At 44.6% G+C, this 14,706-nt stretch overlaps 1 protein-coding gene across 1 annotated transcript in view; it reads left to right on the top strand.

Moving 5' to 3' along the window:
• Positions 1 to 2,665: 2,665 nt before the first annotated feature.
• The window catches only part of LOC111867226 (cysteine-rich protein 1), a 25,470-nt gene continuing 13,429 nt past the window's right edge, over positions 2,666 to 14,706 (top strand). Inside the window, exon 1 of the mRNA XM_023856877.2 lies at positions 2,666 to 2,825. Within this exon, the coding sequence (XP_023712645.1) occupies positions 2,786 to 2,825 (40 nt within the window). The 5' untranslated portion in view covers positions 2,666 to 2,785. The remainder of the gene's footprint in view (positions 2,826 to 14,706) is intronic.

Raw genomic sequence — 14,706 nt, 5'->3', positions numbered from 1 at the left:
GGCAATCCTAGATTTAATTTCACAAGTACACCTTCCATCATCTGTTAGTACAGTTTACAGGATAACATTAAGATGAACCTTAAATTTCGCTCCAGCGGTAGGCTTTTGTGAAGACAGTAATAAACGTCGGGGTTACATAAATAATGGGCATTTTTTGGGTGTCGGAAGGAGCATCAGTTTCTAAAGAGTTACTGTGATCCGTGGAGCAAGGAACCTGATATCGGAAGCTCAGAACGGCTGGTTCTTCCGTACAGGGTTTAGGAGATAACTGTACAAGGTAACGCTAAAAATGTAAAGTTATCCCTGCAACAGGCCATGGAGACCCATAGGGTTGTGAGACGTCGAGGCTCCCACATTTTCTAGACAATCGGCTCAAGGAGGATGAGGTGGGCAGGGCATGTAGCACGATTGGGGGAGAAGAGGAATTCATATAGGATATTGGTGGGAAAGCCAGAAGGAAAGAGACCACTAGGAAGACCAAGACGTAGGTGAGTGGATAATATTAAAATGGATCTTAGAGGGATGGATTGGCTTGATCTGTCTCAGGATAGGGACCAGTGGAGGGCTCTTGTGAACATGGTATGAACCTTAACGTTCCAAAAAATGCTGGGAAATTCTTGAGTAGCTGCAGAATTGACGGGTCCTCAAGAAGGGCTCAGCTCCATGAGTAAATAAATAAGTAGGGCCGCACCGTAGCTCAAGTGGTTAGTCGCTGGCTTCCCACCGCGGATACCCGGGTTCCGGGTCTAGTCAAGTGGGATTTGTGGTGGACAAAGTGACGCTGGGGCAGGTTTTCTCGGAGTAATTCGGTTTCCCCTGCCAATCTTCATTCCACCAAATTCTCCATCATAATCACTCGGGCAGGTACAATAGGCCAATCAGTGGCCGCCGTGCCGAGTGGACCCAGTTGGACTCCAAAGTAAGTAAGTAATGCGAAGAAGTTTTTATCGTGAACGCACTTTCTTTCGCTGCCGTGGGATGTGCTCGTCTGTTGGCCAACTCACACATCGGGAAATTCTTATGTGATGACAGTAAAGAGGGACTGAAAGGAAGGCTGAGCACATTGTCAGTAGATTTGTTGAAGAGTTCTAGTGAAGTGGTGCTTGTCCAGAGGCAGAATGATATCATCAGCACCACAGCCGCCATCAGAACCAAATCCCCTGCTTACGTAATCCATCCGTCAGCACAATGAAAGTTATACCACTTCAGAAATATTGTGACACTGCACAGCTGGTTGCTGCTTGTAGGAGTCACAGCTCATTATTACTCGAGACTTCTTCTGTATGAACAAAGGACTGAACCACAAAGTCCCACTGAGACTCGATATTGGACCCAGAATTTGGGTCTTCCGACATGTTTCCTCCCCTGGGGTTTGCGCTGCAATATTTTCTTCTGGAACTCCCCCCGTGTCCACGCTAGTTAAAATACCTGCACCGCATCCCTGCGAGTCCCAGAAGGTCACCCTGTCCCTGAGGGACACAGATACAGGGACCTGGTCCTCTGGGCTGGGGACTGGACGCAAGGACGACCGTACTTTGAAAAAAAAAAATTGTCACAAAATCCAAAGAAGTGAAAACCGCATCTGGAAGAATTTTCTATGAAGATGATTATAACTAGAAAATTTCTGCCTAATTAATTAATTCTTCGCGCTGTCTCTCCAGTGACTGGTTTCACTGTGGTGTTTTAAGGTATGTGACTCATTTTCGATGCGAAGTATGGAATTTTAAGTACCGATATTAGAAACAGTATTTTTTTAATGCTAGTGTGGTGGGACTAAGTCCCTTGTACTGCGGCCACTTCTGGCCTATTGTACCAGCCGCAGATGATATGTGAGGGTGATTGTGGAGCAATTGGTGGAATGAAGATTGGCAGGGGAAACCGAAGTACTCGGAGAAAACCTGCCCCAGCACCACTTTGTCCACCACAAATCCCACTTGACCAGACCCGGGATCGAACCTGGGCCGTCGCGGTGGGGAATCCTCCTTGACTTGATCATTCTAATTATAATTGGAGAAGAGTACAAGTTATGAAGCTCCTCATTTATCGCGAGTGTTAACGTAGCATTTGTTGTGGGGATATGAACTGACTGACCTGACGGTGAGGTCCACTGGCTCCTTATGTCTGGACATGTCGTGTTTTATTTCCAGAGAGTTTGTTGGTTTTTATCCAGTTGACTGACTAGTTTGTTATTTGCTTGGGCTCTTATTTATTTTCATGTATTTAGTTGTTGGTTCACTCTGTGAGTCACACAGTTGGTTGTCTGCTAACTGGTAGAATATAACAACACCAACTAGTTAGCCTCTGCGATAAGAGAGCATAACAGACACTTGTAAACTTTCAATACAAATACACCTTAAGTCGTAAAAGACATGAATTCATCTGGCTCGGCATAGGATCCAGTGGTGAGCTTTTGTGATGACTGTTATGACCCTCCGGGGACCGTAACACCAAGAAAATCCTTCATCAGCTGATTATCCGTGAAGGAAGTTCAGGTCCCATGGAATTGATTAGTTGATTATGATGCTTCACAAGAGATACGTGAAAGTGATCATTCTTTCTGACGATTCTCTTTGACTCATATCTCTCTCTCTTTCTTTCTCAGTATCTCTTTCTCGTTCTGTCTCTTTCCTTCGTCCTCCATAACCGGATAATGCTTTCCATTACGATAGCAGTGGAAAACCTGACTGCAGCGAGTGTGGCTTGCCTGCATGTACTTACACAACGACTTGTGGTCATCAGAAGAGGACGCGTAAGAATATAATTGTGTCTGCTTACACAGGTCACCATGCCCAACTGCCCCAAGTGCCAGAAACCAGTATACTTCGGTAAGTGCCTGCATTCACATTTCTGTAAACAGTTTGTGCTTGTATGTTAGGTACTTGATTGGAAATTGGAAGCTACCAAATGTTTAATCCAAAGAGTTTCCTCCTGCTGTACAGGCATTTGGCGCTGTGTTACGCCGTCTTGTTGTATTGTCTGTTGCTTTGAGTGGAGATGGTTCATTTTGTAGGAGGAGACTATGCGACTGTGGTCCTTATCGATACTGTCAGGATTTCAAGACTTTAGCTCACCGAATTGTAAGATAATCTGTGAATAATTAAGTGAAAATGACGAGGAAGTGGTCGTTGCCGGTTTATGTGCACTAATATCCTAGTTCTGACTGGAGGGAGTGAAGAAAAGTATGAAGTAGGATTGTCGGTGTCGTGGCCGAGCTTCGAATCGGAGACTTCCCGAATACAAGTTGTAGGGGTGAGGCACTGTGCTTGGTCGAGTGACAGGGTAGCAGATTAAGGATGTGATATAGGCGCTGAAGGACATCCATGGACGTAGAAGTGACAAAGTGACAAAGAACTGGAAACAAATATTACATAATGAGGAAGTTAATAATCGTTCATTGACGTCATCAGCTGCAAGGTTTAGGCCTTTTGGCCTGTTCCGACCTATGTGTTAGACGAACTGATCCTTGCGTCCCTTTTGTCTCCGATGGTTTTAAATTAAAAAAAAAAGTCTGAAATGTGTGTGATTTGTAGCAAGGACGCATAGAAAACATTACAGATACATACAAAATTTGACTGGAAAACCGCAAGACAATGGAGCATTTGACAGACCTAAATCTGTTGGAGTATAATATTAAAATTGATCTTAGGACACTATGGCGTGAAGTTTTAGAATGTATTTGGCTGCTTCAGGGAAAGGTTCATCTGTGATGATGAACTGCGGGTTTCTTAAAAGCGCCAACGTTTCGACAAATTCGATAACTATCAGCAGCCCAAGGATGTCTTGTGTCTTGGAGTTACGTTGTGATTGTGGTGATGAACACGGATAAGTTTACACGCATCTGACAAGCGCCGGGAACTGGAGTGGCTGCAGTGGCATTTGCAGGTCTCTTCTCTGTGTTGTAACGCAGTGACTGTAAATCACTATTTGGTGAAGGGATATTGAAGTTGTGACAAGACAAGAGAAATAATGCAGACATACGTCGTTTCACTTGCAACATCGTAAAATAAAGCATAAAAAATGTATTTTCAGGTTACCAATTCAGTGAAAGATCCATTGGAATCCCATTAAAGTGCCCAAGAAACAAATGTTGAAGGTAAAAAAGGTAAAGTTGCCCTTGTGTTCAGAGAATTAGCACTACGTAATGAAGGAGTATTGGGGGGGGGGGGTTACGAGTTTTTAAATATACTTTTTAAAATGCATAGGCCGTGAAGGCAGGTGTAAATTAGTTGCACGCCGTTTCCATTGAAGGTGCATTGGTGTTAGGCCGGCTTCCAACCGCATAATGCTCGTTCTAACACGCTTAAACAGCGGCCTCCGTAGTCTAGAGGTAACGTTCCCACCTCATGACTCGTAGTACGCGGGTTCAAATACCCGGCGGAGGTCGTCGAATTTTTAAGGGCGGAAAAATTCAGGGAACAAGTCCTCCGGGAGGGACTTTAAGCCGTGGGTCCCGTGTCACTGAGCCAAAATTGCGGACGGTTCCCGCCCAACAGCAGTCACTAATACCTCTGGTAGATGGGGGAAGCATTATAGATACCTCTCAGCCAGTAGAGCCGGTCTCGCTGGCTGGGCGGGACTGATGGTAAGCACCAATACCAGTAGGATATAGAGACTGGTAGAAATCATAGAGGGAAGCACAATGGACCACTACAGGTCTAAGTGCGTGGGGAAACCCACCCTCTCTAATAACTAACTAACACGCTTAAACACTAGATGTCTATAACAAGTTCTGAAAGTGCCAGCGTTGTGGTTAGTGCAGTTTCCAGAACACGGCAACTCCTATTGTTCATGAAAATTCCGTATGAAACCTGTACACAGTTTTGATTGTGTAGCAGCAAAGCGGATATTTTGATATGATTGTGCTCTCAATCAGTTCCTCAGTCACAAAGACGAAAGGAATTCCGTCTTGTGGGTGCTTCCACCTCAGAAATACATTTCTTCAGCTCCTGGAGAACAACAGAGGCCAGGAAAATCAAGATGACATAGTTTAAGTAGAAGGAATACCGCCAAATTAGCGATCCTACGTAAGAAATTGGGTTCCTTAAGCCATGTTAGGCGGCAAGAATTCTGAAGGTGAATAGACAGTAATAACGTAGGCCTACATTCGAGCCGGAGATACAGAGAAATGCAAGAAGTCTTCCTCATCCTCAACTTGAAGAAACGCCTTACCATGTGTAACAGGGGTCCCAATCACCATTAAAATTACTGGTAGGTTTTCGTTTATCAGGTTACCCCGCGAGTTGGTCTCCTACCGGTAAGGCTGACCTCACCGTCATCTGTGAGCCGATTGTCTAGAAAATATGGGAACCTCGACGTCTCGCAACCTTATAGACCTCCACGGCCTGTTACAGGGATAGCTTTACATTTTCGATGCTAGAAGCGGGTTCGATTACCGATGAGGTCATTGAATTTTTCAGTGTACCTAATCCTTCCAGCCGCACTATGGCCCTAGGGTCTACTCAGCCTCTAACAGAAATGAATACCAGGAATCTTCCTGGCGTTAAAGGGCGGGCTGCCGGCGCTTAATGCTGACAACGTCATCGTCTTCTGTGAGCTGATTGTCTAGAAAATGTGGGAGCCTCGACGTCTCAACCCTGTGAGCCTCCACGGCCTGTTAGGCCCCCCCATACAGTTTGGCCTTCCGATCGACCTTACAGGCAAAACTGTGACAGTTTACCCCCTCCCTTTCCTCCCCATACACGCGCAGATAAAGCGGCAGGCTTCATGCCACAATCACGGTCTTCCAGCCTATAATGTTGAGTCACACACGTCACGTGCTACGGTCCTGCAGGCAGAACTGGCGGACTGACGGGTTTCCCACAGGCCAACAGTCCAAACGATTGGCCGGCCGGCCGGCCGTACCACACACGTCAGTTTTGCCTTTCAGTCTTCAACTGTGCAGGCAGAACTGGAGGCCAAACTGTGTGTGTATGGGGCCCTTACAGGGATAGCTATCACTGGCGAAGCGCTATGCACTCCCAGAGAACACAGTTCCTGGGAATGTCCTGCAGTCCTTACGAGACCTCGGCGTGTACGTAATGTGACATCTGGGACAAATAAAAGGGATGGCATGGAAATACGGGATAAAGGAGGGTAGGAAATAAAAGAAGTTAAGAGACTTCCAGTTGAATTTTCAACGGGCCCTTTTCACCAGTGGTGTGTGTCGTGTTCAGGCCTGTAACAGTGTCCATGTAGGGAGACCAATCACTGCAGCTGTTACAGGACACGAGGTTGCAACTGCTTACGTAACGAATACATACATATATGTCATCTTCAGTAATAGTGTGATGGGCTGCATCAGCAGGCGTGACGGAAGCTTTCGGTCTTGACCTTGAATGAGAAAAGGTTCAAGACTGATGGGGATAATGTTTTGTTGTTGGATATACAACGACGTTTTTCTAGCTGCATAGGTTTTATAGTATCAACTGATGGGCCGGTTTTCAATCATCGATCTGGAAGAATGTCACTGTGGCCTGAAGTAAAACGCGTGCTTTCTGAAATTGAATTTGGTTGAAATTTTTCGAAATATTTCTCTGGTCTCGAAAATAGGGGGCGAAGTGGAAGAAAGTATGTACTACTCTGTAATAACGCGGCCCTGTTATACACCCCACAGATGCAGCACGAATGCATGACTTGTGATTTGGAGCTTAAATATATAGAGACTATCGGCCTTCTCTTCTCGCTCCACTATTACGGTTTTCAGGCGGCATGTCTCAGTGTAATATAGCGAACAATTAAAATGATTATTAATAAAATATTTGATAAAGGACAAGTAGTTATTGTAGCTTGAGATATATTTTTTCTAAAACGAAATTTGTTGGATAAAGATACATATCGGACGAGATAACAATTGCCACCAAAAAAGTTTGCTACAAATTCAAGAGGTCGACTAAACATGGAGTAGAAATTTCACGAGTTCTGAATTTAAGGAAACACCCAAATTTATAGCCAAAAATATTTTCTATTTATATTAGTAATACCAGCACGATAGCGGCCTCCGTAGTCTAGAGGTAACGTTCCCACCTCATGACTCGTAGTACGCGGGTTCAAATACCCGGCGGAGGTCGTAGAATTTTTAAGGGGGGGAAAATTCAGGAAACAAGTCCTCCGGGAGGGACTTTAAGCCGTGGGTCCCGTGTCGTAGCTTTACGGCACGTAAAAGAACCTCATAGAACCAAAGGAANGCCAAATTAACGGACGTTTCCCGCCCAACAGCAGTCTCTAATACCTCTGGTAGATGGGGGAAGCATTATAGATACCTCTCAGCTAGTAGAGCCGATCTCGCTGGCTGGGCGGGACTGATGGTAAGCACCAGTACCGGTAGGATATAGAGACTGGTATAAATCATAGAGGGAAGCACAATGGACCAACACAGGTCTAAGTGCATGGGTAAACCCACCCTCTCCAATAACTAACTAACTAATACCAGCACGATTGAGGTGGGCAGGGCGTGTAGCACGAATGGAGGATACGAAGAATGCATATAGGATATTGGTGGGAAAGCCAGAAGGAGAGAGACCACTGGGAAGAACAAGGTGGGTAGGCAATATTAAAATAGATCTTAGAGCTAGGATGAGATGGATTGGATTGATCTGGCTCAGGATGGGGACCAGTGGAGGGCTCTTGTGAACACGGTAATGAACCTTCGGGTTCCATAAAATGCTGGGAAATTCTTGAGTAGCTACAGAATTGGCGGCTCCTCAAGAAGGACTCAGCTGCATAAGTAAGTAAGTAATACCAGCACGAGAGGTTCCCCCTCCCCACAATTTTAAAGGCATGAAGCGACAGACTGAACAGGATGAGAGTAGAACTGAATATGAAAGAACATTCTGTCGTGACTCTCCAAGAATTTTATCAGTTTGATAGTAAGTGTGAGCTTGTCGCATTAATGCCAACTTCTGCTGATTAAGTTTCAGCGATAGTAGGGACGCAGAAAACACAATATAGTTGTTTCCTTCTGTTCAGGTGAAATGCGTTCTGCACGTTTCGCGTTAGGAACGGTCACAGATGATGCAAATCCATGCGTGACGTGGCTAGTTTTAGCTTATACGAAACTACTTGCCTGCTTGGATGAAGGTCGACAAACACGTGCAAAGAAAGTTTACTTGAGTGGGTTACCTTAAATATATTTTTGCAACAAATCCATGGTAAAAGGTGGCAGCTCCGTATGCCGACTTCTTAGAGCAGTTTTTATAAACTAGGTAAAAAGGTAAAGTTGTCCCTGTGCTTAACTAATTAAGCGATACACCATGAAGGCGTATGGGGGAGCGGGTGTATAGATCCACATTTTCTTGACCTCAACACTAGTTGGGGATGAGTGGTCAGCTTCACGCCCCGGCCCCGGCTAACGTAGTTGGTTGAGGGGCTATGCTACAAGCCGGAAGATCGCGGGTTCAAGTCCCGATGAGGTCATTGGATTTTTTTCAGTTGACCTAATCCTTCCAGCCGCACTAGGCCCTGAGGTTTACTCAGCCTCTAACAGAAATGAGTACCAGGAATTAATTAAATAATTTTCCTGCGGAATAAAGCGCGGCCGGCGCGTAAGGCTGACAACCTTACCGCCATCTTTGAGCCGATTGTCTAGATAATGTGGGACCCTCAACGTCTCACAACCCTATGGGCCTCCACGGCCTGGTACAGGGATACCTTTACTTTACTTTTTCTCGGAATGACTGCAGGTTGCTACGGAAGGGGACAAGGTGAAGTGGTCCACAAATATGAACTCATAAAGCCCACTTTATTATTGCAGACTTCCAGTTTTATAAAATTTATATTTTCATATATATTCTGTGTAATATAATTTGTAGTTCAACGGTAAACTGAAATTTCCCAAGTGAGTTGTACCCATTTGCAGATGGTCGCACGATTGAATCCTGATAGAGTCCAATTTGCATTGATTCAAATTATAAGTATATTAGAGATTGTTATTCTTAGGAAGAACTCATTGCTTAAGTACAGATTTAATTTATGTTAAAACTTCCTCACAATCCTTACGTTTATAATTGTTAACTGACGAACAGTGTTTCATATCGAATTCCCAGTTACGTTTAGCGCCCCTCTCCGTAGCAAATTTTACGTGACTGGATTCATTTTCTCATTACTTCGCCGTCAAACCGAAAAATTAAATATAGATTTAATTCAGCAGCGATTTCGTTTCACGTTCGACATAAAATTACCGGAACAGGAAGTGTATATTTCTTTTAAAAATCTATACCATACGCAACATATATATTGGCGCTAGTGTCGCATCTTAAAGACTGTCCGCCATATTGTTATTAAATGGTTCAAGTTGGGTTGGCCTCAATATAATTTTCATAACATGTTTCACGAAGATCATTCAGCTGGTTCAGAAGTCACAGAGACAGCACGGTGATTTGTGACCGTACCGTCTTTCCGTAAGAAGAGACAGAGAGACAGGTCAAAAATTCAGGTGCGTGTTGTCCTGTGGGAGCAAGCTTTGTTGGAGTAAAACAAACAAAAGTAAAGGAGATGTTGAACCTGTCTGGCGTGAGAAGAGTAACCCAGTTTCTTGATAACAGTCTCATGGAGGTCGTACGACCCACGCAGCTTTCACTTGATGACTTCACTTCTACCGCCATGTCTTGTCCTTCACTCCTCGTTTGTTATATGAGTAAGCATTTCGAGAAAATTACATAACTTACGGTTTTGGTCTGAGTTTTGTGGCCGTGTGACTTATGGAAATATACGTTCGGAGTACTTGCGAAGTATTTATTTTATCGGGAATAATTAGCTGTCCTCACACTCCAGTATATGTGGTGATGTATTTCCTTTGATAACATTTTCCTTTCGGTTGTATTGGTATATAATACCGGCCATATTGACGCAGAGCCTGTTGTACTGTGGCTAATAGCATGCATATCGCGTGTTTTGATAATACAGGCCTATACGTGTGAAGCAGTGTGTCCTCAGTGTCGAGAACTGGGCAGTATGAGGTAAAGCTAGACCATGGAGGCCCCATGGGTGAACTAACTGCTAAACTTGTCCCATTGATAACCCTTCGGCGCGGACCACGTGGAAAACACAACTCTTCGATTGTCGTAAAGGCGTGTTTACGTAGCAACGCCCACAGCGCGGACACAGAAAACACCGCTTCCAACAGATCCTCTTTTGTTGCTTGTAGATTCGTTGCCTTGGGAACCTGTTTGTTTGCGATCGTTAGTAACGGGTCTCCAAGAGGCCGCGCCATAGCTCAAGCGGTTAGTCGCTGGCTTCCCACCGCGGCGGCCCGGGTTCGATCCCGGGTCTGGTCAAGTGGGATTTGTGGTGGACAGTGTGGCACTGGGGCAGGTTGTCTCCGAGTACTTCGGTTTTCCCTGCCAATCTTCATTCCACAAATTACTCCACAATCACCCTCACCTATCATCTGGGGCTGGTACAATAAGCCAGAAGTGGCCGCAGTACAAGGGACTTAGTCCCACCCCATTAGCATTAAAATAAAGCGTCTCTACGTTACAGTGTTATCATCTGTACGAATATCGGCGTGGACTCTCAAAGAGTTACCGTTTCACTTGTCTTCTCTGTTTAAATAAGATGAGTGTTTTGTTTGTGTTAACTTGCTTCATACAAGTGTCGTTTTGAAGACAGCCTTCTTTGCAGAACAGAAGAGTTCAACTGGAAAACAATTGAAACGAGACAAATTTCCTCGCCAAGGTAAAAACTGTGTGTGTAAGTTCCCCACCCTGCAGTTTGTAAAGTGTTCATTACTTGGCAGCCATGCCCCTGTCTACGGGATTGTCGTTTTCCTATAAAATTCCCACTCCCACGGTTCAGATGCTGATGTAAGGCCAAAGAGCGTTTGCAGCATAGAACCAACCCTTAATTAGTTTTCCATGATGGCGCGAAGGAAAGTCTCCTCTTTTTATTCTTCTTCCCTGGCTTTTATTTCGCTTGTTCTTTAACAAAAATAATTACGCGTTAATTAATCTTTCCATTTCATCCGGTCTCACCCCATTTCCTAACAGAGAAACAAAACAAAATTATAGAATGTTGTAGCTCACTGCAACATGACCCCCACCCCCATTTTGTCGAGAGTAAATTGACGTTCCTTGAACAGTGAGAGGTTCAAGTTTTGTCTCCGCTTTACGTGGGCAAGTAAATTTAAACTGAAAGACTCAGGCAGCGATGGTTAATTTCGCTAAAGGAGTGGAAAAATACTTGACATCCTCATTACAGTTCGTAAGGCTGGGAACGTTTGTAAATCTGACTTAACGTTGGTTCATGCTATTTAACCTCGTGTGGACATCTTTCAGTATTCTACAGTAGAAGTAAAGCTAGCCCTCTAACAGGCCGTGGAGACCCATAGAGTTGTGAGGCGTTGAGGCTCCCACATTTTCTAGACAGTCGGCTCACAGATGGCCGTGAGGTCAGCCTTACTCGCCGACCGCCCTTTACTCCCCAGGAAAATTCCTGGTACTCATTACTGTTAGAGGCTGAGTCGACCACAGGGTCATAGTGCGGCTGGAAGGATTAGGGGATTAGTGATATTTCCACTACAAGCTGAATTTGTCTTTTTTTACCTTCCCGGTTTGTTCATTTTCCTCTTTTTGTTTTAATTTCTTCTTACACCCACCGAATATTTGGGGTAAATATTTAATTAAAACTCCGTGACCTCTACTCCGCTAGTGAACTATACCGACCGAGCGACCGCCGCTTGTCGGCGAAGTTAGTGCCAACTTTAGCGGATAGAGGATGTCGCGTGGTCAGCGCAACGAATTCCCACGGCCGTTAATTTCAGTTTTCTAGACCGATGCCTCTTTAAATATATAATATAACTGAAGGTTTGCGTTTATTTCTTAGCTTGTTTATTCTTTATACCTCTGTACACCGTTGCTCCTCTTTCGACCACATTTGGGTTGACGGCAGAGTGCCTCCTTAAGGAGGTTTTAGGTAGGCCGTACACCGGCATTAGTCAATACATCTAACACTCAAGACACGATGTCTGCGACATGACGCAAAGAAAGGAGCACAGTTGAAACGAATGAGATTATTAAAAACCGCCGCACACCGGTCTGAGTTACGATGCTGACCAATCACGAATGAAGCAAGACTGCGTCTTTTGTCTCATGTCTTAATGCTTATCTTGACGCAGTTGGTGTGCGGCCGCCTTTAGACACTTGTAAACGTACATGGAGTCAAGTCCAAGCCAACTCAGTTCCCAATTGCTTCTTCTGCAAGAAATGTATTGAGATCGTCCGTCCATCGCATCCTGCTTTCCCAAAACGGCGCGTGGTAAGGAAAAAGAAGATAAAAATAAACAAGGTATTTGTCTTGGAGAAACAATCCCTGGAAGATTTTTTCCAGGATAGTGTGTACGTGTGAGAATGGCTACTGTGTGGAGCTGATAGTAATTAGCTCCTTTTTAATTACACCTCGGCACTAAGGGATGGATGTTACAGAGGTATTACTCGGCGTGGAACCAACAAAGGCAAGCAAATGAGAGACTCGGCAGAGATTCGTGACGCTCCGTGCAACAGTGACACAAAGCGCCGCTTTACAACTTGAGTCTCTTTAGTGTGCACACAAAACACGTGATGAAAAACAAAAACTCTGTGGCTTGAGGCCTCAAGCGAACTATACCGACCGAGCGACCGCCGCTTGTCGGCGAAGTTAGTGCCTGTGGTCTAGTGGTCAGAGTTCTTGGCTATAGATCCAGAGGTCCGGGTTCGATTCCCGGCGCTACTAAATTTTCTGAGAAGTAATGGGTCTGGAACGGGGTCCACTCAGCCTCGTGAGGATAATTGTGATGTTTCAAGGAAATAGCGGCTGCGGTCTAGAAAACCGAAATTAAGGGCCGTGGGGATTCGTTGCGCTGACCACGTGACGCCCTCTATCCGCTGAAGTTGGCAAATGACGTGATCTATCTCCGAAATTCGGGCAGAATTTGTATTTTAATTATTAAGTGTACTGAATGCTTACTGGACGAACGTAGAAGTAACGCAAATTAAATTAAATTAAATTACACAGAACAATCTAAAATGACTCTATAAAGTAAAAACTCGCTAATCCGGTTACAGCTAATCCGGATCGAATTATGAAAAATTCTGTTCACAGTTGAATACATACATAAAAGGATATATGGAATTTAGGAAAGTAGATGAGTCACTTGGCGGTCACGGTAGCCGAGCGGTCTAAGGCATGTACTGTCTTCGCTCGCTTGGAAACTGGGATCGTGGGTTCGGATCTGTTTCCTGTGAGGTACGAACTGAATTCTTATATATTATTCTTATACACTGCCGGTCACAGTAGCCGAGCGGTCTAAGGCGTGTACTGTCTTCGCTAGCTCGGAAACCGGGATCGTGGGTTCGGATCTGTTTCCTGTGAGGTACGAACTGAATTCTTATATATTATTCTTATACACTGCCGGTCACGGTAGCCGAGCGGTCTAAGGCATGTACTGTCTTCGCTCGCCTGGAAACCGGGATCGTGGGTTCGAATCCATCTCAGGGCATGGATGTTTAGTTTGTGTGTGTACGTTTTTCTGTGTTTGTGTACAGGTAGAGGCCTTGCGACGAGCTGATCACCCGCCCAAGGAGTCCTACCGAATGTGTAAGATCTAGTAAACCGAAGTGAACGGTGAAGTTCATGGAGGTAGGCCTAGGCCCACTGAGGCTGTAGTGCCAAGGGGGAAGAAAAATGACTCACTTGTCTGTTAAGATAAAACTCGACAGTTTCTTCAGACCTGCATTATTACATATAAAAGAGAACAGGTACAGCAACTGAGTCTTCTAGTGATGAACAAATTGTCTTCATATAGTTTTTAAATAAAGGCTCTACAGTAATATTTTTGTTATTTATTTTCATCGTCACTATTCATATCATTAAGTGACTGGTCGCGTACCGATTTCTTCATTCGTGGATGATTACCCCCCTGTAAGTTGCACCCTGTGTACGAAATCCAGCCATTTGACCCTATCCTGAGCCACCTGTTTCCTGTCACCCTCCTATCGATGCTTCTGTCTCGTCCTTTGAAAAGTAACCAAAATTCTCTATACATTTCTCAGTTTTCTCAATCCGTACTACTTGTCCAGCTCATCATTAATTTAATTATTTTAACATGGGGTAAAGACTACAGTTGTAAAACTCTTGAAGGACACTAATCGATCTTCTGGCTTATAATGCCGTGTAATCTGTTGAAAGTCAACGGACGTTTCGGAGCATCATATTGCCTCCATCTTAAGGGTCGAAGAATAAGTCGAAAATAAGCAAGCTCACCTTTCCACCTGCTTTGGCGCTGGTTTCTTGCACGGCTTATTCGACCCTGAAGATGAATGTGATATGTTGCTCCGAAACGTCGGTTGACTTTCAACACACTACACTGCATTATAACCCATAACCAGCGCTGTGAGAACCTCAAATCCTGTATAAAACTCTTCTTTGTGCCGTATTCTCCAGTTTTTGGTATGCCATCTCTCAAATCACACAGCAATGAGGACGTCGGTGACCTTCGTTTGCGTGTAGAAAACGCAGAACATGAAGAATGCGCCGTGAAACTTTTCCTTGTATTCTTTGAAGCTCTGCATAGCCCAGTTCCCTTTTTTTTATTTTTATATTGCTAGTGGGGTGGGACTAAGTCCCTTGTACTGCGGCCACTTCTGGCCTATTGTACCAGCCCCAGATGATAGGTGAGGGTGATTGTGGAGCAATTGGTGAAATGAAGATTGGCAGGGGAAACCGAAGTACTCGGAG

The sequence above is a fragment of the Cryptotermes secundus genome, unplaced genomic scaffold (assembly GCF_002891405.2).
Source record: "Cryptotermes secundus unplaced genomic scaffold, Csec_1.0 scaffold565, whole genome shotgun sequence".
NCBI classification, from domain to species: domain Eukaryota; kingdom Metazoa; phylum Arthropoda; class Insecta; order Blattodea; family Kalotermitidae; genus Cryptotermes; species Cryptotermes secundus.
The sequence above is the reverse complement of the archived record's forward strand: the minus strand, read 5'-3'. Positions and strand labels throughout refer to the sequence as shown.